Source organism: Microcaecilia unicolor, chromosome 7, assembly GCF_901765095.1.
Source record: "Microcaecilia unicolor chromosome 7, aMicUni1.1, whole genome shotgun sequence".
Lineage (NCBI taxonomy): Eukaryota > Metazoa > Chordata > Amphibia > Gymnophiona > Siphonopidae > Microcaecilia > Microcaecilia unicolor.
In genome coordinates this window covers 281,573,851-281,597,574 of record NC_044037.1, presented here as the reverse complement: position 1 = coordinate 281,597,574, position 23,724 = coordinate 281,573,851, and the positions used below count along the sequence as shown (strand labels likewise).

The 23,724-nt window shown below is 45.6% G+C and overlaps 1 protein-coding gene across 1 annotated transcript in view; it reads right to left on the bottom strand.

Annotated features, from left to right (window-relative positions):
* The window catches only part of LOC115473714 (myosin light chain kinase, smooth muscle-like), a 673,403-nt gene that overhangs the window by 131,232 nt on the left and 518,447 nt on the right, over positions 1-23,724 (bottom strand). Inside the window, exon 21 of the mRNA XM_030208760.1 lies at positions 18,001-18,128. Within this exon, the coding sequence (XP_030064620.1) occupies positions 18,001-18,128 (128 nt within the window). The remainder of the gene's footprint in view (positions 1-18,000; positions 18,129-23,724) is intronic.

The window sequence follows — 23,724 nt, the reverse complement described above, 5'->3', positions numbered from 1 at the left end:
TTCTCAAACGAAACCTTATTAAACAAGCTGAACCTTTATAATCATACTGTGTAAACAGTCTTTCAAACAGTCACTACAAAGACCTTCGAACTCAAGACATCAAACGCTGTCTGTAACAACTGGAGAAGCTAAAGTGAGCGTCTCACTCAAAGGAAATCTTACGCACCTCTGTAAAAGGACCCCTAAACTTGTTAGCTATTACTTGAACTATTTGATACTGGAGACTGGACTTTGGACTTTTGCAGATGATCCGATTAATAAATTATAGAGATGGTTATTAATCAGCAAGGTTTTTTTTATGTCTATGATGAAAAGTTCCAGCTCTGAAGGTTATGTTTGACTTGGAGCCCTTTAAGGCTTTTTCCTTTCTTTAATTTTCCATCTTTGCGTTGCAATACATCATTGCTTCTCATTATTGTGTTTTGGGAATTGATCTTGCTTTAATATTTACTATAGTATTTGATTGTATTACCTGGCCTGTCTATTTTGCATGTGCTTATTAAATTGGTTTGACAAGTCTCTTCTGAAGGAAAAATCCACTGATGTCAAAACATAGGGTGGATGAAAAGAAATCTAATATAGGCCTCAAAGAAAACCCAGTGAGGCTTTTTGAACCACCAGACTTGTATTGGTGTTTCCTAAGATCTGGTGGGGATCACTATTCTTGGAAAGATCTGCATTTCTGTTGAACTCAAACCAGAGGCAAAAGCCAGACGCCCAATTTGGTGTGGGCATAAAAGTTTCTCTGCCCTGCCCTAGCCTCACTTCAGAATATAAATACTTTAGCCCATGAGGATCCTCAAGCTCTGTCGGCTGAAGACTTCCTCTGAAGGTGGCCAGAACTCCCTTTTACCAAGCTTGGCAGGCAGTAGCAATGTCCCTGAGCCACTGATGCCAGCACCCCATGCATGATTAGAGATCGCCAACTGCAGAGCTTGGTAGAAGAGAGTTTTGGCCGCCTTTGGAAAAGGTCCTTAGCTGGGGATGCTTGGGGATCCCCACCAGCTATACAGCAAGGATCAGGGCCAGTGTTAGACACGCTCTGGCCCAGGTCAGAAAATATAAGAAGGCACCCTCTCTGAACCCCTCTCCTTCCTGCCTCCCCTCCGATTTCCCCATCTGCCATTATAATCACACCACCAGACCCTCACCAAATACAGAACAGGGGATCACAAATTAGAAATAAAAATATTTAGACAAAAATTGAATTGGGAAAACCCAAGAAGTTAACATGTACTACATAACTGGAGAAATAAAAACAGAAATGCATTTCCTTCTTACTGAACACAATGCAAAGACATTTGCTATACCCAGTTCCCAAAGCTAATATATTCCATTTAAAACATTCAAAATAAAATGCTTTTTTTCTACCTTTGTTGTCTGGATGTTTTATTTTTCCATTATGTTGGTTCCAATTTCTTGTCTGTCGTCTACTAATTCTCCTTCAAGCGACTGCTGTACATTTGTCTTTTCTCCTCTCTGCCGTTTACCCCACTATACCTACCTCTGATATATTGATCATTCCGTTTTAGCTCTTTCCTCTCTATTTTTTCTGCCTTTCTGTCAACTCAGATTTCACCCTCTTTCTCACCCTTCTCCTCTTTTTCAATTTTCAGCTACCTATCAGATTTCCATCTTCTTCTCTCACCCACTAGCTCTCCCATTCCCCATCTCACTCCTTCCCCAGCCCTCCACTCCCTTACATCTTTATTCTTCTCCACATTACCATATTTCTACCCTCTGTAATCATTATCCTCGCATCCATTTCCTTGCCACTCTCATCCTCCCCCTCCTGGACTCTTCCACATGGTTCCACCATTCCCAGCGTCTTCCTCCCTCCACCCTTCTAGCCCAGCATCTTCTCCCTCTTTCTTTCTTCTTCACCCTCATAGCCTGACATATCCCTTTCCCTTCTCTCTTCCCTCTTGTCCTGTCCCCCATGGTCCAGCATTTCTCCCTCTGTCTTCTCTCACTCCCACTGTCCGGGATTTCTACATCACTCCCATCTGCTCCTGGATCCAAAATCTCCCTCTCTTTCCTCTCCACCTCCTATGCAACTCTCTCTGCCCCTCATCCAACCTCATGTCCTACATGTCTCCCTCTCACCCATTGTCTACCGTCTCTCTCTCCCCTTCCCTTGTACCCCAGATCCAACATCTCGCTTCCCCCTTTCCCTCATGCAGCACTCTCCCTTCCTCCATTTCTCCATTTCTCTCACTGTCCACCATCTCTCTCTCTCTCCCTCTCTTGTGCCCAACATCTCCCTCCCCTCCACCCCCATACAAACGATTTTCCCTTTCTTGCTTCTCCCTATCCCTTTGCCCATCTGTCCCTTCCTCCCCTCCATGCCCATATCCAACAATTCACCCTCTCTTGTCCCTCTCCCCCAGTGCAGCATCACTCCCTTCCTCCCTCCCGTGCAGCAACATTCCCTTCTTCTCCTCCACCCCATATCTAAAAATTCACTCTCCCCCACCCCAATGCAGCATCTCTCCTTTCCTCCCCTTCCTCCACACAACTCTCCCTCTCTATTCCTCCACTCCCTGCAGCATTTCTTCTCTCTCTTTAATGGGTCCAAGGCAACAGCAGCGATTCCCACATGCTGCCTGCTGCTAACTCGGAAGCCTCCCATCTGCTGCTTCCTGCCCAGGCAGAAACAGGAAGTTGCCACAGAGGGTGTAAGATGTGGCAGAGGGGAGGCTTCCAGGTTAGAGGAAACCAGCATGTTGGAATCGTTGCCACTGCTGCACCGAAGAGAGAGCAATGCTTAAGGGAGAGAGAGAGAGAGCCTTGGAGCTCAGCTTGTTCCCCTCACTCATGCCAACTTCGTCAAGCCAGGATGCACGGCTGCTGGGTAGGCCTAGGCCTACCTGGGTCCACTGTGGCTACACCCCTGACTCAAACAGTGAAAGCCACCAGTTTAAATCCAACTCATACTGATACAGACCAAAAATCATTACAACGCAAAAGCTGTATGGTGGCCTATGTAAAATGAATTGTGGCCTTAGTTATGTTTTGGGTGAACAGTTGACCACAATCTGGCACTAATCAGTACCTTTCTTGAAAATGTCAGCAGAGAGGTCTAACATAGTGCAGGTATATGGGCTGACACAATAGGGGTTCAGGGACTGGGGCAGGTCAGCCTGTCTGGGTCCCCCTCACATATATCAGTACAATCTTTTAACTCCCAGCTTCCTTCGACACAAGCATCTCCATCCTGGGACAGACCACAGATCCATCAAGCACGGTAACCTATTTCCAATAGTGGCCAACCCAGGTCACAAGTACCTGACAGGATCTCAAAAGAGTAAATAGATTATCCTAGGAATAAGCAGTGGATTTTTTTCCCAAATACGCCTTAATAATGATTTATGAAATGTTCATCCAGGAATGTGTCTAAACCTTTTATAAACCCTGCTATGCTAACATTTCTAAACACTTTCTCTGGCAACAGATTCTAGAGCTCAATTATACATTGAGTGAAGAAATATTTTCTCCAATTTGTTTTTTTTTTTGTTGTTGTTACATTTGTATCCCGCGCTTTCCCACTCATGGCAGGCTCAATGCAGCTTACATGGTGCAATGGAGGGTTAAGTGACTTGCCCAGAGTCACAAGGAGCTGCCTGTGCCTGAAGTGGGAATCCAGCTCAGTTCCTTAGTTCCCCAGGACCAAAGTCCACCACCCTAACCACTAGGCCACTCCTCCACTGTTGCTACTATTTGAGATTCTACATGGAATGTTGCTATTCCACTAGTCTCGTTTCAATTTGAGCCAGAGGAAGGAGTTCTTTTGTTTTTCATGCCTTAACCCTCGTCCCTGAAGCAAGCAATTGAAACCTGCAGAGTCGGTCGGTTTCAGGGGAAGGCAGTGTGGAATAATAAAGAGGAATAAAGTGGAAGAATTCCCACGAGACTGGATAAGTACTCAGTTTTTCACCTTGCACATTTGTTTTAAAAGTTTGAAAGTTTAAAGTATTCAGTTCTTTACTTTGCACATTTGGTTTAAAAAGACTGAAAGTTTGTAGCACAGTGGTGTTGGGAAGCAACAATACAGAAAAAAAGAAAAAAAGTCTTCCGAACTCACTGCAGGGATACCCGATGAAAGAAACGCTATACCATTTCAGAGCAGTATATTTGACTGCATGAGAAGTGGCAAAATCATCTGAGGGTTCCCTTGCTACTCATGGGTGTGCATTGTATTATAAATATCAGATGAGTGGACTAGTGCATTGGTGTTAGCTGAGACTTTAGTTTAATAATTGGTGGCTAAGGTCCTGGTTTATTTTGTTTAGCTATTCCACTAGCAACATTCCATGTAGAAGTCGATCCTTGCAGATCACCAATGTGGCCGCGCAGCCTTCTACATGGAATGTTGCTAGTGGAATAGCAACGTTCCATGTAGAATCTCCAATAGTAGCAACATTCCATGTAGAATCTCCAATAGTAGCTCAAACGGAAGAACAAATGACTAGAAATGTAAGGAGGGGTGGCAAAATTTTCTTCAGGTATATTAGTGAAAGGAGAATGACTAAAAAGGGAATTGTGAGACTAAAAGATACTGCGAACCGCTATGTGGATAATGATGAAGAAAAAGCAAATTTGCTAAATAGATACTTCTGAACTGTTTTCACAGAAGAAAATCCTGGAGAAGGACCGCGATGGACTGCAAAAAGTACAAATGAGATTGAAGTGGATAGAGCACCGTTCACGGAAGAGAGTGTATATGAACAACTTGAAAAGCTAAAGGTGGACAAAGCCATGGGACCGGATGGGATCCACCCTAGGATATTGAGGGAGCTCAGAGCGGTTCTGGCGGGTCCTCTTAAAGATTTGTTTAATAAATCCTTGGAGACGGGAGAGGTTCCGAGGGATTGAAGATCGGCGGATGTGGTCCCTCTTCACAAAAGTGGTGATAGGGAAGAAGCTGGAAACTACAGGCCGGTAAGCCTCACTTCGGTTATTGGAAAAGTAATGGAAGCGATGCTGAAGGAAAGGATAGTGAATTTCCTGGAAGCCAATAAGTTGCAAGATCCGAGACAACATGGATTTACCAAAGGGAAATCGTGTCAAACGAACCTCATTGAGTTCTTTGATTGGGTGACAGGAGAATTGAATCAGGGACGAGCTATGGACGTAATCTACTTAGATTTCAGCAAAGCTTTTGACACGGTTTCCCACAGGAGACTCTTAAATAAACTGGATGGGCTGAAGATAGGACCCGAAGTGGTGAACTGGATAAGGAACTGGATGACAGACAGATGCCAGAGGGTGGTGGTGAATGGAATTCGCTCGGAGGAGCGAAAGGTAAGTAGTGGAGTGCCTCAAGGATCGGTGCTGGGGCCGATTCTGTTCAATATATTTGTGAGTGACATTGCCGAAGGGTTAGAAGGTAAAGTTTGCCTATTTGCGGATGATACTAAGATCTGTAACAGAGTGGACACCCCGCAGGGAGTGGAAAACATGAAAAAGGACCTATGGAAGCTAGAAGAATGGTCTAAGGTTTGGCAATTAAAATTAAATGCGAAGAAATGCAAAGTGATGCACTTAGGAAGTAGAAATCCACGGGAGACGTATGTGTTAGGCGGGGAGAGTCTGATAGGTACGGGCGGAGAGAGGGATCTTGGGGTGATAGTATCTGAGGATTTGAAAGCGACGAAACAGTGTGACAAGGCGGTGGCAGTAGCTAGAAGGTTGTTAGGCTGTATAAAGAGAGGTGTGACCAGCAGAAGAAAGGGGGTGTTGATGCCCCTGTATAAGTCGTTGGTGAGGCCCACCTGGAGTATTGTGTTCAGTTTTGGAGGCCGTATCTTGTTAAGGATGAAAAAGAATTGAAGCGGTGCAAAGAAAAGCTACGAGAATGGTATGGGATTTGCGTTACAAGACGTATGAGGAGAGACTTGCTGAACTAAACACGTATGCTCTGGAGGAAAGGAGAAACAGGGGTGATATGATACAGACGTTCAAATATTTGAAAGGTATTAATCCGCAAACGAACCTTTTCCGGAAATGGGAAGGTGGTAGAACGAGAGGACATGAAATGAGATTGAAGGGGGGCAGACTCAAGAAAAATGTCAGGAAGTATTTTTTCAGGGAGAGAGTAGTGGATGCTTGGAATGCCCTCCCGCGGGAGGTGGTGGAAATGAAAACGGTAACGGAATTCAAACATGCGTGGGATAAGCATAAAGGAATCCTGTGCCGAAGGAATGGATCCTCAGGAGCTTAGTCATGATCGGGAGGCGGGGCTGGTGGTTGGGAGGTGGGGATAGTGCTGGGCAGACTTATACGGTCTGTGCCCTGAAGAGCACAGGTACAAATCAAAGTAGGGTATACACAAAAGTAGCACACATGAGTTGTCTTGTTGGGCAGACTGGATGGACCGTGCAGGCCTTTTTCTGCCGTCATCTACTATGTTACTATGTTACTATGTTTGGCAGGCAACATGGGGGAAGGATGGACTGCCATTGTCCATGCTGTAGCCTTTATTTATTGATTGATTTTATTTTTTTTATAACTCATTATATCTAAGCAATTCTAGGCGGTGGAGAACAACAGACAATAAAATAAAATTAATATGAGCACAAAAAATAAGCAACCCCCCCTTCAAAATAAATAAAAGAATAACTAAAACACTTGATTGAATAGCCACGCTTTTAAACATTTTTAAAAATGCAGAAAATAAGTCATACTATGGCTTGTGATTCAGTAGTGTAGCTACATGGGGCCACGGGGGCATGGGCCCCCGCAGATTTGGCCATGGCCCCCCCTGCTGACGACCCTCTCGATCCCCCTCCCGCCGCCATCGCCTACCCCAACCCCCACCAACTGAGGTCCTCTTCTCCGGCGTGGCCGTGTTGCTGATCTGCAAGGCTTCGTTCTGTTTCTGTGAGTCTGGCATCCTGCACTTCTACATGGAATGTTGCTAGTGGAACACATTGGTGATCTGCAAGGGCCGACTTCTACATGGAATGATGCTAGTGGAATAGCAACATTCCATGTAGAATCTCAAATAGTAGCAACAGTGGAGGAGTGGCCTAGTGGTTAGGGTGGTGGACTTTGGTCCTGGGGAACTGAGGAACTGAGTTTGATTCCCACTTCAGGCACAGGCAGCTCCTTGTGACTCTGGGCAAGTCACTTAACCCTCCATTGCCCCATGTAAGCCGCATTGAGCCTGCCTTGAGTGGGAAAGCGCAGGGTACAAATGTAACACAAATAAAATAGATACTATTGGAGATTCTACATGGAATGTTGCTATTCCACTAGCAACATTCCACGTAGAAGCCTGCGCGGCCACATTGGTGATCTGCAAGGGCCGACTTCTACATGGAATGTTGGAATAGCAACATTCCATGTAGAATCTCAAATAGTAGCAACAGTGGAGGAGTGGCCTAGTGGTTAGGGTGGTGGACTTTGGTCCTGGGGAACTGAGGAACTGAGTTTGATTCCCACTTCAGGCACAGGCAGCTCCTTGTGACTCTGGGCAAGTCACTTAACCCTCCATTGCCCCATGTAAGCTGCATTGAGTCTGCCATGAGTGGGAAAGCACATGGTACAAATGTAATAAAAATATTGGAATAGTTTTTGAAGTGATGGCATTGTTTAAAAAATGCTGACAGTATTTAAAAAAAAAACCCACTATGATGGAATTTTATAAAGCTGACAGAGGCACCTTAATATTAATCTGTCTAATTTACACATCACAGAGAACCAAATCATTTTCAGAGATTCTTTTCCACAGATATAAAATAAAGAGCAAAGTACTGTATAAAACCATTCCTACCTAAGGCAACCTTCAATAGAGTTTTCATTTAATTTATTACCTCAATAGTGGAACCAAGCCCGTTTCATCAACAATGAAACGGGCCCTAGGAAGGCTCTCGTGTAAGTGTTTTTTCTCTCTCTCCCCCTGCCCTCCCCTCCATGTACAGCGATTCTCCTCTTCCCTGCCCTCCTATCCGTGTCCTGCGATTCTCTCCTCTCCTCCCATCCATGTCCATCGATTCTCCTCTGCCCTGCACTCCCCTCCCCTCCCCTCGATGTCCTTCGATTCTCTCCTCCCCTCCATGTCCAGCGATTTGTACCTGAACGTTCTCTGGCTGGCTGGCTTCCGTTCGTAACATCTCCTGACGTCAGCTTGCCTCCAGCGTTCCCTTCCCTCTCACTGTTCCGCCCTCCTCTGACGTCATTACGTGTTTACGCGAGGGCGGGACAGTGAGAGGGAAGGAAACGCTGGAGGCTTGCTGACGTCAGGAGATGTTACAAACCCAGACAGCCAGCCATGGAACGTTGGAGGTACAAATTATTATATAGGATAACCCGCTCAACCTTAACCAATGGGACTGAAATGTTCACCTTCAATTAGCTGTATGTTCTTAAAAATTACAGGGTGAAGGGGGAAATATCTAAATGCGATTTTGGACATTTTGCTGAAAACATCCAAAAATCAAGTGGCGAACATGGCCATTTTCGAACCTGAAAAAAGTCTATCTTTTTGGTTCAAAAATGGCCATTTCCTAGATGTTTTTAGACATTTTGGAGAAGATTCTATATATGGCGCCTAAAAACTCCACAAAGAACTAAACGTATTCTATAAAATTTAGGAGCAGTATATAGAATATGCTTAGTCGATAACATAGCGCCTAATTCTATGTGCATTCATTTATGCCAATAAAAACATGGTGCAAAATCCCTGCGCATAGATTTAGGCGCACTGACCCATATTCTGTAATTACGCACAGGAAACTTTGGAAAGCCCATGAAACGTCCATAAACACGCCCATAAACATGCCCCTTTTAAGCTATGCATGTTTATTTTGTACTGCGCGCTTTGCAATTTAGGCGCACTTCTTTATAGAATACTAGTAAAAAAGGCCCGTTTCTGACACAAATGAAATGGGCGCTAGCAGCAAGGTTTTCTTCGGCTCCCCTGCAGCCACCCATGTCCAGCGACCCTCCTCTCCCCCTGCGCCCACTGCAGCCACCCATGTCCAGTGACCCTCCTCTCCCCCTGCAGCCATCCATGTCCAGCGACCCTCCTCTCCCCCTGCACCCACTGCAGCCACCCATTTTTTAGATTGTAAGCTCTATAGAGCAGGGACTGTCTCTCTATGTCAGGTGTTCAGCACTGCGTGCGTCTGGTAGCGCTATACAAATGTTAATAATAATAATAATAATCATAATGTCCAGTGAACCTCCTTTCTCCCCTACCCCCCCTCCTGCCACCATGTCCAGCGACCCTCCTCTCTCCCCTGCCACCCCTGCAGCCACCCATGTCCAGCGACCCTCCTCTTCCCCTGCACCCACTGCAGCCACCCATGTCCAGCGACTCTCCTCTCCCCCTGCACCCACTGCAACCACCCATGTCCAGCGAACCTCCTCTCTCCCCTGCCCCCCCTCCTGCCACCATGTCCAGCGACCCTCCTCTCTCCCCTGCCCCCTGCAGCCACCCATGTCCAGCGACCTCCACTAACCCTGCACCCACTGCAGCCACCTATGTCCAGTGAACCTCCTCTCTCCCCTGCCCCTCCTCCTGCCACCATGTCCAGTGACCCTCCTCTCTCCCCTGCCCCCTGTAGCCACCTATGTCCAGCGACCCCCTGCAGCCACCCATGTCCAGCGACCCTCCTCTCTCCCCTGCCCCCCTGCAGCCACCCATGTCCAGCGACCCTCCTCTCTCCCCTGCCCCCCTGCAGCCACCCATGTCCAGCGACCCTCCTCTCTCCCCTGCCCCCCTCCAGCCACCCATGTCCAGCGACCCTCCTCTGGATATGGTTCAGCTGTGAGGCATGTTTCCCCCCCCCCCCCCGGGTTCTGAAGTTGACATCATAATGGCTACGGTGATGTCAGCCTGATCTACAGAGTCTAGCAGACCAACTCGGAATGAGCCACGGTCCCAGGCAAGTCAGAACGTTGGAGGTGAGAATTATTATATAGGATGCTTAGCGATTTCCATACATAAATTGTAATTATTGCCAATTAGTATTCATTATTGCTTTTTAAGTGCAGTTAAAAACATTAATTGCCTTGTTCTGCCAATTATGATATGCCTGTACTTGGGCACGGAATCTACCCATCATATATAGAATCTGGGGATTTGTGCTCAGTGTGGTTTGTTTTGTGACCATTTAAAAAAAAAAAAACCAAAAAAAACATCCAAGTGAAAAACGTACAAAAGCAAGCTATTAAGATGTAGGATAAGCCAACATTCTTGGTAGACTGGCACCACAGACACCCCAGCAGAGCAGTGGGGCACTCTAGGGGGCACTGCAGTGACTTTACATAAAAGGTCCCAGGTACATATCTCATCATTATCCCCTAATAATGTATAGGGAGCCCTCCAAAACCCACCAAACACTTGGAGGCATATTTTCAAAGCACTTAGCCTTCCAAAGTTCCATAGGTTTCTATGGAACTTTGGAAGGCTAAGTGCTTTGAAAATAAGCCTCTACTTAGTGTACCCAACTGCACATCACTACAATAGCCCTTATATCTGCAGGTGTCACCTTTTTGAACGACCTGCAGATGAACTGCACAGAAAAACGTCTAAAAATGTAACATAGTAACATAGTAGATGACGGCAGAAAAAGACCTGCATGGTCCATCCAGTCTGCCCAACAAGATAAACTCATATGTGCTACTTTTTGTGTATACCTGACCTTGATTTGTATCTGTCATTTTCAGGGCACAGACCATAGAAGTCTTGCCCAGCACTAGCCCCGCCTCCCAACCACCAGCTCCGCTTCCCACCACCCTTCAGAAATAGTGATTTGGACATTTTTGCGAGAAAAACGCCCATCTGCTGCTTTGTGCCCCTTTTTGGATGTTTTTCTCTTTTGAAAATGAGCCCAATAATACATTGGAAAAATATTCCTTCTTACTTTCCCACATTCCTCCTCCTTCCAGGAATATGGTCAGAAATTAGCTGACCCCCCACCCCCTTCCATGGATAAAATAACCAGGGCTTTTTTTGAGGGGGTACTTGGGGGTACTGAGTACCGGCACCTTTTTCATTGTCTGCTAAAATTGACCCATGGTCCCCAAGTTTTAATGAAAGAGCTCAGGCTTTACACACCAATTCTGCCTTGTCATAGATTCTCTGACTGGTTGCAGGGGACCTGGCTATTGTGGGGTGGGTCCCTCTGTGATCACCCCACCCCTGAAGGGTGGCCTGGCATTTGAGTACCAGCACCTTTTTTGCTAGAAAAAACATACTGTTCTTTAGGATTCCAGAATCTTGCTATTCTTTGGGGTTCTATATGGAATGTTGCTACTCTTTGAAATTCTGCATGGAATCTTGTCACTCTTTAGCAGGGCTTTTTTTGAGGGGGTACTTGGGGGTACTGAGTACCGGCACCTTTTCCTATGTCTGCTAAAATCGACCCATGGTCCCCAAGTTTTAATGAAAGAGCTCAGGCTCTACGTACAAATTCTGCCTTGTCATAGATTCTGTGACTGGTTTGCAGGGGGCTTGACTATTGTGGGGTGGGTCCCTCAGCGATCACCCCACCCCTGAAGGGTGGCCTGGCGTTTGAGTACCGGTACCTTTTTCGCTAGAAAACAACACACTGAAAATAACAGATGCATAGAGGGGCATAATTGAACGGAAACGCCTATCTCCATGGACGTTTATCTCCGAGAACGGGTCCGTGAAGGGGCGAGCCGAACCGTATTTTCAAAAAAATGGACGTTTTTCAGCTGGGCGTTTGTTTTATTTAGTGATAATGGAAACTAAAAACGCCCAGCTCAAAATCGTCCTAATCCGAGCCATTTGGTCATGGGAGGGGCCACGATTCGTAGTACACTCGCCCCCTGACATGCCAGGACACCAACTGGGCACCCTAGAGGTCAGTGCGGTGGACTTCAGACAACGCTCCCAAGTGCATAGCTCCCTTACCACGGGTGCTGAGCACCCAACCCCCCTCCCCCAAAACCCACTACCCACAAATGTACAACACTACCATAGCTCTTAGGGGTGAAGGGGGCACCTATATGTGAGTACAGTGGGTTTTGGAGGCCTCCCATTTACCAGCACAAGTGTTACAGGTGGGGGGGGGGGGGGGAGGGGGATGGGCCTGGGGCCACCTGGCTGAAGTGCACGGCGGTACCCACTAAAAGTGCTCCAGGGGCCTGCATACACGCAGGCCTCTAGGACTTGTTGCTGCTGTATAACATTGGCACACCAGTTGACACCTGAAGACTAATCTCTCCGAAAACGTCCTTTATTGGAATAACCGCATTTACTCACTGTTAACTGCAGATCAGAGGTTGTGCCCCACTGGCAACGAGTCTCCCTGGTACTGAGATAAGCAGTAGGTCAGAGCTGGCAGAATGCTGTACAATGCCCTCTTTCAGCCACATTCAGGGGAAGAACTAAGTTCTGTAACGTGGCTAACACAGGAAAGGAAACTAAAACTGGCTTACAAAAATGGCCACAACCGCATGGACTACAACAGGAAACACATCAGGGCACACTCTGACCCAGTAGGCAGGGGGAAAAGCACCATGGGAGAAGAGCCTACCAACTACCAACATCATGAGACTGTAACACAAGCTAATGAAATCACGGAGCCCAATACCCTACACCCACCACAATGCAATGCTGATGTGACCCTGTAGTGCACCTGAGAGCCACATCTGACCCAGGGAAAGGCTGTCACAGGATAGAACACATTCTGCTGTCATGGAGGTGGGTACGGCATTTGAGGCTGGCATACAGGCTGGAAATAAAGTTTGTAAAGTGGTTTTTTTTTGGTGGGAGGGGGTTAGTGACGACTGGGGGAGTCCGGGGAGGTCATCCCCGATTCCCTCCAGTGGTCATCTGGGCAGTTGGAGCACTTTTTTGGGACTTGTTCGTGAAAAAAAAGGGTTAAAAAAAGTGACCCAAAATCACTGTAAAAACGCCTTTTTTTTTTCGATTATCAGCTAAAGACGTCCATCTCTCCTCGGCTGATAACCACGCCCCAGTTCCGCCTCCACCACGCCCCCGTCAACTTTATTCGTTTCCGTGACGGAGTGCAGTTGGAAACGCCCAAAATTGGCTTTCGATTATACCGATTTGGGCGCCTTTGCGAGATAAACGTCTATCTCCCGATTTAGGTCGCACAATAGGCGTTTTTCTCTTTCGAAAATAAGCAGGATAGTGAGCACAAAAGAAAATCACATACATTAAATGTGTATAAGATGTAAAAGCCATATTCAGTGCTGGATGGGAGATTAGGCTGCAGGACTAACTCTGCTTAATATTTTGGGAATTAGTCAAAAACCAGACGACAATCCTGAGGCCTAATCACAGACCCATGTTTCTTTCCATATTGTTAAAAAAAAAGCCAAAACATCAGACCTAAATCAGAAGCAGACAAGTGAATCTAATGTCAATGTGGGGTGAGTTTTGGTGGGGGGAGGGGGGAGGTTTGGGAATACTAAAATGACATGTGAAAAATGAGATACTTGCTTATAAGAAGGGGAAAGGAACAACTAAGAATAGTCAGCCTGACTTCAGGAGAAATGTGTCCCCCCAGGCCAAACTTACTGGGCTTTTTAAGAATTTCCCACAGCACGCTTGCGATGGGAAGCAAGATTCTTATAGTTAAGCTGGATTTTGGTAGTTTTTCAAATTACGGACGACGAGGCTGAGTCTATTGAGAGAGATTTTTGCATAGGCAAGGAACTGGGTGAAGGGGGAAATACCAGTGGGTCACAGTTAATAGATTGTATTCCAGCAGCATGTTACAAGTTCACGATAAGTGGGGAGTGAGCGTGCTACCAGATGAAATCAAAGCTGAGTATATGTCAACATGTATTAAAGTTGTATGGAATGGAGAAAGAAACTTCCTAGAGACTAAAGGCATATTTTGACTACTTTTGGATTAAAGGGGAAAGGGAATGGGACTTATATACTGCCTTTCTGTGGTTTTTTTCAACTACGTTCAAAGCGGTTTACATATTATATACAGGTACTTATTTGTACCTGGGACAATGGAGGGTTAAGTGACTTGCCCAGAGTCACAAGGAGCTGCAGTGGGAATTGAACCCAGTTACCCAGTCTGTTGCACTAACCACTAGGCTACTCCGCCAATATGTCCCCCAATACAGTGGCGTTGCGAGGGCAGCTGACACCCGGGGCTTGTCGCCGCTGCGCACCCTCCCCCCCCCGAGAACATACCTGGAAGGCGGTGAGGGGTGGGCGGAAGAGCCAATCCGCCGAGTGTACGCCGCTGGGGGGTGTCGGCTGGAAAAAAAAGTTTGTAAAGTGGGGTTTTTTTGGTGGGAGGGGGTTAGTGACCATTGGGGGAGTCTGGGGAGGTCATCCCCGATTACCTCCAGTGGTCATCTGGGCAGTTGGAGCACTTTTTTGGGACTTGTTCGTGAAAAAAAAGGGTAAAAAAAAAAGTGACCCAAAATCATGGTAAAAACACCTTTTTTTCGATTATCAGCTAAAGACGCCCATCTCTCCTCGGCTGATAACCACGCCTCAGTTCCGCCTCCACCACACCTCCGACACGCCCCCATCAACTTTATTCGTTTCCGCGACGGAGTGCAGTTGGAAACGCCCGAAATCGGCTTTCGATTATACCGATTTGGGCGCCTTTGCGAGACAAACGTCTATCTCCCGATTTAGGTCACACTATAGGCGTTTTTCTCTTTCAAAAATAAGCTGGATAGTAATGTCAGGAAATTCTTTTTGCGGAGAGGGTGGTTGACTCCTGGAATGTCCTACCGAGGGAGGAAGTGGAGAAAAAAATGGTGACGGAATTCATAATGGCATGGGATGACACAGAGGATCACTAACTAGAAAATGAATGATATAAACAACAAAACTTTAATGGCTTCAGGTGTGCTTGCATGTCGAGTGGCGCTTAGATCGCGACTACGGCTGTGAAGAACTAAGGCTGGTGCTGGGCAAGCTTATATGGTCTGGATCCTGTATATGCCAATCCATTTTAGGATGGGCTGGAGAGGGTGTTGATGGAAACTTGAGTAATCTGGAACATGAGGACAGTGCCGGGCAGACTTTTACGTTCTGTGTCCCAGAAATAAAAAGACGGATTTGATAAGGCTGAAGTGGGCTTCGACAGCAAGTTCAGTAATTGAAACCTAAGGACAGGGCCGGGTGGACTTCTACGGTCTATGTCCTAGAAATGCCAAAATGAGACAATGATCAAGTATTTCATCTGCCTTAACCCAAAGCAGGTAACAATAAAACATGCATAATATCAATAAAATAAATAAATAAATAAATAAATAAATAAAAAAACAAACAATCATCTTAAAATACAATCAAAATAAAATCTAAATGATATAAAACCATCCACAGTTAATGCAATGGGTCATGTCACAGTCACTTCAGTATACTTCATTCCATTCATTGTTGGTTTAATCATGACTTGATAATGAGTGTGACTGTTGGGCAGACTAGATGGACCATTCAGGTCTTTATCTGCCATCATTTACTATGTTACTATGGAGCTGCCGTCGAAGCTCTCTTCAGCCTATCCTGATATACGAGACACAGATCATAGAAGTCTGCTCTGCACTGGCTTTAGTTCCTCACAGCTGGAGATATGTGTGGGTACTAATATATGTAGGTAGCAAAATGTGGTACTTACTGACCTGCACGGTCCATCCAGTCTGCCCAACAAGATAACTCATATTTGCTGCTTTTTGTGTATACCCTACTTTGATTTGTACCTGTGCTCTTCAGGGCACAGACCGTATAAGTCTGCCCCGCACTATCCCCGCCTCCCAACCACCAGCCCCACCTCCCAACCACCGGCTCTGGCACAGGCCGTATAAGTCTGCCCAGCACTATTTTTTGTAAAATGGCTGTTTCCGCTGTATGTATTGCAAAATATATGTATTTTTCCCATTGTCTTATACATATTTTATGTGTTTAGCACATCTTTTGTAAAATAGGTTAAAGAGGTTATGGTTAAAAGAGGTTAGGGCACTACAGCTTGAAAAAAAGGTCTACAAAATACTGAGTGGTGTAGAATGGGTAGAAGTGAAAAAACCAGGGGACACTCAATGAAATTACATGAAAATCCTTTCAAAACAACTAGGAGGAAATATTTTTTCACTCAAAGAATAGTTAAGCTCTGCAACTCATTGCCACAAGATGTGATGACAGCGGTTAGTGTATCTGGGTTTAAAAATGGTTTGGACAAGTTCCTGGAGGAAAAGTCCATACTTTATTATTGAGATGGACATGGGGGAAGCCACTACTTGCCCCGGGGTTGGTAGCATAGAATGTTGCTACTAATTGAGTTTCTGTCAGGTATTTGTGACCTGGATTGGCCACTACTGGAAGCAGAACACTGGTCTAGATGGACCATTGGTCTGACCCAGTATGGCTATTCTCATGCTCTTAACTGTGAATGTGCCACCTAGGATGTATCTTTTCTGACCTAGGTGAGCTATACAAATTTGGTTTTCCCCATTTTTAATGTGTTCAATTTGGAACCTGCTGAGAACTGGAGGTGATCAATGGAATATAAATTAGTGATTTAAAGTAAAGTGAATGCACCTCTAAAGATGCAGTTTAGGTTCTCCAGATACAGGAAGTTGTGTCAATATGGGCGGGATGCAGCAGAGGGAAGGCCTTAGGGCCAGCCGGAGGCAGCCTGTCTTGACCACTGCCACTGCTGGAAAACTATGGCAAGTTTAAAGGACCACCTGGGGGGGGGAGAGATGAAATGATTCTGGCATCTACGAGGGAAGGATAAAGAGAGAGAGAGAGAGAGAGATTGGACCCGTGGGGTGTTGGGAGAGCAGGAGAGAGAAAAGAGACTGGGACACTTGCAGGATTCCTGGGAGGGGATCAGGAGGAAGGGAAGAGAAAGGGAGAAATGCTGGCCCTGGGCAAGAGGACATGAGAGAAGTAAGAGAGATGGAGACATGCTGACCTTGAAAGGGGTGTGGGGGGTGAGGCTATGGTGCAGGAGAAGCTTGATATGGGGAGGAATAGGGACAAAGAGGGGCAATGCTCAACATAAGAGAGGAGGATATGGAATAGAGGTGTGATGATTAACTTGTGAGGGGGATATTGACACAGAGGAATGATGCTGGTCATGGGGGGGATAGAGACATAGAGAGGCTATGCTGGACATGTTGGGGGGCATAGGGACACAGAAGGGCAATGTTGGACAGGGCAAGAACAGGCACGCTGACAGGGGAGATGATGAACATAGCAGGAGGACAGGGGTATGCACACAGGGGAGATGTGGACAGGGTAGATGGGAACAGAGGGAATATGGATGACGGATATGGAGAGAGAAGAAATGCAAGGATACCATGGCAAAAGAGTTTAGAGAAGACAGAGGAAAGCAGAAACCAGAGACTGGGACAAAAATAATAATAATAAAAAAATAACCAGACAACAAAGGTAGAAAAAAAGAATTTTATTTTCTATTTAATGATTAGAATATGTCAGTTCTTAGAATGTACATCTGCCATAGCTGGTGTGACATGGATGGGGCATGCGAGAAAAACCTCACTCATTGACTTTCAACCTCTAGCACAGCAGTGGTAAATCTTCAGCTTTGGGATGGCCCACCTTTACTGTCTCTGATTTTGGGGGAGAGGCACTACCTCTTACACTCACCCAAAAATCTATCCATAGCTTGAAGCATAAAGGAATCCTGTTCAGAAGGAATGGATCCTAAGGAGCTTAGCCGAGATTGGGTGGCAGAGCCGGTGGCGGGAGGCGGGGATAGTGCTGGGCAGACTTATACGGTCTGTGCCAGAGCCGGTGGTGGGAGGCGGGGCTGGTGGTTGGGAGGTGGGGATAGTGCTGGGCAGACTTACACGGTCTGTGCCCTGAAAAGGACAGGTACAAATCAAGGTCAGGTATACACAAAAAGTAGCACATATGAGTTTATCTTGTTGGGCAGACTGGATGGACCCTGCAGGTCTTTTTCTGCCGTCATCTACTATGCTACTATGTTTTTGTCTCTGAACAGTTGCTCCAAAACCAGATATTTTTGTCTGTCATAAAATGTTACTTACCGGCTTTCTGAATTTCATCCATGCGCGTGTCAGGGGTTGGGTTCCTGCAATTTTGCAGAACAGTTCAACTGATTCACCAGCTTGCACTTTTCTGTCTTCTGGAAACTGAAGGATCTGAGGTGGTAGAGCTGAATAAGAAAAACCTGTTTTTAGAAAAAGTGGCACATTTCTTGTATTCCTCGACACGGGAGTCAAAGAGGACCTGCTGCTATCTCTCCATGTATTATAACATACTGGTTTTGGTACTGTTGAAGTTTAGCTGTTTGAGCTGATTCAACGGACATGGAATGGGGAAAACAGCCTTAGCAGGTCATCTCCTTGGATGGATATTATAGACATTAGGAATATACAATCATCAATGTGCATTTGGTTCAAAAGATGCCTTAAAAAAATTTCCGTGTGCTAAATCAATTTGCAGTGTGTTAGGCTGATTACAACAAGTTAAAACGTTTTGATTAGAATGAATGCATTAAATGAACTGAAAAGCATCCAAAAATACCCGGGAACAATGCTTAAATAAAATGAAAATGTTTGCTCCGTGCACACCTCTACAATTTGGATTGTATACCTAGTATTTTAATATCTACTGTGGAAATATAACAAAGAGCTCCGCCAGCTTCCATTAAATGGTAATAATTGAAGCAACAAGCACAAGGATGATAGTAACTTTGAGGTCGATATTCAAAGTGATTTAACTGGCTAGAAATGGCGCTTGGTCGGTTACATCGTCTGTTCGGGACTAACAGCGGTACTTAACTGATTAGTGCCAATGAAAATAATCAGGTAGTTAGAACCAAACTGAAAACCAGCTATTTTGGGGGTGTTCCGAGGGCACACTCGGCATTTAGCTGGTGTGCTAATCAGGGGTGTAGCCAGACCTCGGCGGGAGGGGGGTCCAGAGCCCAAGGTGGGGTGAGCACATTTTAGCCCGCCTCCCCCAGCCGCCGACCTTCCCCCCACCACTTCCGACCTCCCCCCACCGCCGCTGTTGCCACAAGGTACCTTTGCTGGTGGGGGTCCCCAACCCCTGCCAGCCGAAGTCTTCTTCAGTGCCGGTCTTCGGCACGTTCGCTGATCTGTGCTATGCTGCTGTCTTCTTGAGTCCTGACGTCCTGCACGCTCAGTTTCACTTAAAGGAACGTGCAGGCGTGCCACGTTTGCTGATCTGTGTTTTCTTCCTCCTGACGTCAGGAGCATGCTCAGTTTCACTTAAAGGAACGTGCGACGTCAGGACTCAAGGAGACAGCAACACAGATCAGCGAACATGCCTATATTGTTGGGCATGCATAGGGATGGAGTTTGAGCAGAGTACACAAGTACATGCATAAATTGTAAAATACTATAATTCATGCATGCACTTTGAAAATATCAGTGCCTACTTGTCTTGAAGGGGGGTCATACAGCCAGTGGCGTTCCTAGCCTGCATGACACCCGGGGTGGATCGCCGATGCACCCCCCCTATGAAATGACACCTCCCCCCCCAGCGAAATGACACCCCCCCCGGGTGCACGCCGCTGGAGGTGGGTGCCACGGCGCGTGCCTGTTGGCTGAGTCCAAGTTCGCTAACTTTGCTAACTTCGTTCGTTCGTTCGCTGCAGCTCCCTTTGCCCCGGAAAATGAAGTAACCTGTTCCGGGGCAGAGGGAGCTGCAGCGAACAACGAACGAAGTTAGCAAAGTTAGCGAACTCGGACTCAGCCAATAGGCGCGCGCCGTGGCACCCCCCAGTGCCGTGCACCCGGGGCGGACCGCCCCCACCCCCCCCTCCTTGGTACGCCACTGCATACAGCAAAATACAGCATAGGCAATTTCAGTTCACAGAGGAGTTATGCTGCAGACTAATTCAACAGACCTGATGGAGAGAGAAAGAGGGGGGCAACTAACCCAGCATGCACAGAGGACAAAGCAAGCCAATCCAATAGAAAGAGTCCCATAAGAAACAGGGAACCGGACATGTGCTCTAAAACAGCCTATTAGAGGGAACAACAGGATTGCAGGGATTTGTAGTTCAAGGGCATGACTCAATTCCCTGCTTCTAAACAAATGGGGGCAGAACAACTGAAACAGGGACATCCTAATCTAATGTAATACAGGCATTTCTAGACTGCTTTACCTAAAAGAGCTCAAGGTGGATGGATTACAATATCAAAGGGGAGAATGGAACAAAAATCCATTGAAATACAAAATGCAAACATAAAAGCATCACTTAAATATCAAAATATCAAACTAAGGCAGCATTCAAATATTGAGAAAGCAGAATTGTTTTGAGCACCTTTCTAATATCCTTAGGCAATTTATTCCAGAGTTTGGGACCTTTACCAATTATAGTTCTATTCCTAGTAGTCATCTATTAATAGAACTTTCCCTTTCATAGCTATATTGTAAATATCTTCAGTCCAATCTCTGTTCACTTCTGTTAGTGAAGGAAGTTTGTATACACACCAATGTAAATAGTTGATCTATTCCTTCTTTCCAAATTAACCCACAGTGCCTCCTCCTCACCCTGCAAGTCCTGTAATTTTGTCACTTTAATATTAGCTTTATCATATAACATCACTCCGCCTCCATTTCCTGCTACCATGTCCTTCCTGAATAGAGTATAGCCAGGTATAACTATATCCCAGTCATGGTTTTCCATGACCCATATTTCCATGACAACCACTAAATCCAATTCAGCCTCTTCCAGAGCCAGAACTTTATTTCCCATACTAAGGACATTATCATACACAGCTTTCCAGATGGTGTCCTTTTTTCCCATTTCTATAGAGATATTTAATATTTTATTTATATCAAAACATAGAAAAATATATGCAGATATAGACCATATGGCCTATCTAGTCTGCCCATCCATGCCATCTACTCTCCCTATCACTCCCTTAGAGATCCTATATACTTGTCTCAAGCTCTCTTGAATTTAGATACTGTTTTCATCTCCACCAACTTCCACCAGGAATTCAACACCCTTTCCGTGAAGAAGTGTTTCCTCAGGTTACTTCTGAGTCTATCACCTTTCACCTTCATCCTATGCCCCTTCATTCCTACTACTACTACTTATCATTTCTATAGCACTACTAGACATACGCAGCGCTGTACACTTGAACATGAAGAGACAGTCCCTGCTCGACAGAGCTTACAATCTAATTAGGACAGAGGACAAACAAGAGATAAGAGAATATTAAAGTGAGGATGATAAAATAAGGGTTCTGAACAAGTGAATAAGGGTTAGGAGTTAAAAGCAGCATCAAAAAGGTGGGCTTTTAGCTTAGATTTGAAGACGGTCAGAGATGGAGCTTGACGTACCAGCTCAGGAAGTCTATTCCAGGCATATGGTGCAGCAAGATAAAAGAAACGGAGTCTGGAGTTAGCGGTGGAGGAGAAGGGTGCAGATAAGAGAGATTTACCCAGTGAACGGAGTTCCCTGGGAGGAATGTAGGGAGAGATGAGAGTGGAGAGGTACTGAGGAGCTGCAGAGTGCTGGCTTCCTTTCAATTGAAAGAGACTTGCCTCCTGTGCATTTATGCCACATAGGTATTTAAATGTCTCTATCATATCTCCCCTCTCCAGTCTTTCTTCCAAAGAACACAGATACACTTTATGACGAAGACCACTGACCATTTTAGTAGCCACCCTCTGGACCAACTCCATCCTGTTTTGTATCTTGTTGAGGGCTTTTACTTTTATTTATTGCTTTTGTATCCCACATTTTCCCACCTATTTGCAGGCTCAATGTGGCTTACATTGTTCTGTCATGGCGATCGCCATTCCGGAGTGAGAGATCCAAGTGGTATTACATTAAAGATCATGATTGACATGGCAGATTAAGCAGTCAAGTATAAAGAGTTCATGTTAGGAATAAGAGATAGTGTGGTATTTCGTTGAAAAGTTCATTCATGGTAGAGTAGGCTTTGGTAGTTGAGTTTAGAGAGTTGGGTCTTATTCAGTTCAGGCTTGAGTTTCGTTGTCCAGAATTAGGATGGATCGTTGTGGTATGCCTTGTTGAACAGGTACTCACCTGGAGGCTTTGTTCAGCCATCTTCAGTGATCCTAGATTAAAGCCCTCTACAGTAGGTTAGCCAGCCTGCTGCAAAAGTCAATTTGTTCCTTCTTTGATAGGTAGGCACCATCTCTGCTCAGTAGCCCTTGGAAAATCAATAATCCTATGGTTCAGGAAGCTGAAACGCTCTCCGACACAATCCATGCAATCATGCACTCATCTGCAGGATGCAAGCCTTTTTGCTTTGACAAGAACATCACTGGCACACTTATCTGCTTCACCCTCTCTCCCAGAGACATGAAGTCACTTTTGATATGTTTGCTGGGATACCTAGCCATATCATTTGTGTCAACATGAATGAGCAGCACACCTGATGAGTCTTGGCAAAGTCTCCATAACATCTTGGATCTTGGTACCAGACAGACAGCACACCTCCAGGGACATCATGTCTAGTCGGAAGATGGACACCTCAGTATCCCCTAAAACGGAATTACCAACCACCACTACCGTTTGATTCCTAATGGTCACTGCACTGGCAAATTTGGGGGGGGTGGGGGCTTGCACTCTGGATTCTCCTGTTCCTGGGATGTTCTCACCACTTCCTACTACTTCTTTAGTTCCAGGGAAGGTGGAGTTGGGGGGTATTGATTCTATGCTTGGAATTCACTCGCCAGCTTGGCTTTAGCTATCAGACACTGCTTCTCTGAAATTCTATTCTTCACTACATAAAAAGTAAATTGGACACTCTACTTTAACACCAATTTAAAGACCTGGGTTGTATACACAAGCATTAGAGCATAGTACCAGCTCTTCCTCCTATTAATTCCTTCTACCCCTCTCCTCAAGACCCCTCACTGGCTCCCTATCCGTTTTCGCATCCTGTTCAAACTTCTTCTACTAACCTATAAATGTACTCACTCTGCTGCTCCCCAGTATCTCTCCACACTCGTCCTTCCCTACACCCCTTCCATGGATAAATCCTTCTTATCTGTTCCCTTCTCCACTACTGCCAACTCCAGACTTCGCGCCTTCTGTCTCGCTGCACCCTACGCCTGGAATAAACTTCCTGAGCCCCTACGTCTTGCCCCATCCTTGGCCACCTTTAAATCTAGACTGAAAGCCCACCTCTTTAACATTGCTTTTGACTCGTAACCACTCGCCTCCATCTACCCTCCTCTCTTCCTTCCTGTTCACATTAATTGATTTGATTTGCTTACTTTATTTATTTTTTGTCTATTAGTAAGCTCTTTGAGCAGGGACTGTCTTTCTTCTATGTTTGTGCAGCGCTGCGTACGCCTTGTAGCGCTATAGAAATGCTAAATAGTAGTAGTAGTAGTAGTATTAATCACGTGCCAGCTAATGCCATTATAGTCTGATGTCTATCTATGTAGTTGATGTTAATTCTACTCTATACTGTATCAAATTCAGTTATGTGTAGAGTATTTTTATTTTTTAAACTCCTTTGTAAACTGCATTGCTGCTGCCAAGAAAAGTAGTTTTATCAATTTAAATCGCGTAGATTTTCAATATATTTGCGGTATATCAAATAAACTGAACCTGAACCAAAAAAAGTGCAATGAGACGTTCAGTTCATCGCTATATACTCTAACCAGTACTTTCCACTATCAATTACTCGTAAAACAGTCTGTCCAAGCAGAATGTGCAAATTGTGCAGCATACTCTAAGACGCTTATATTCAGACCGCGGGATTTAGCCCAGCTAACTCCCGCGG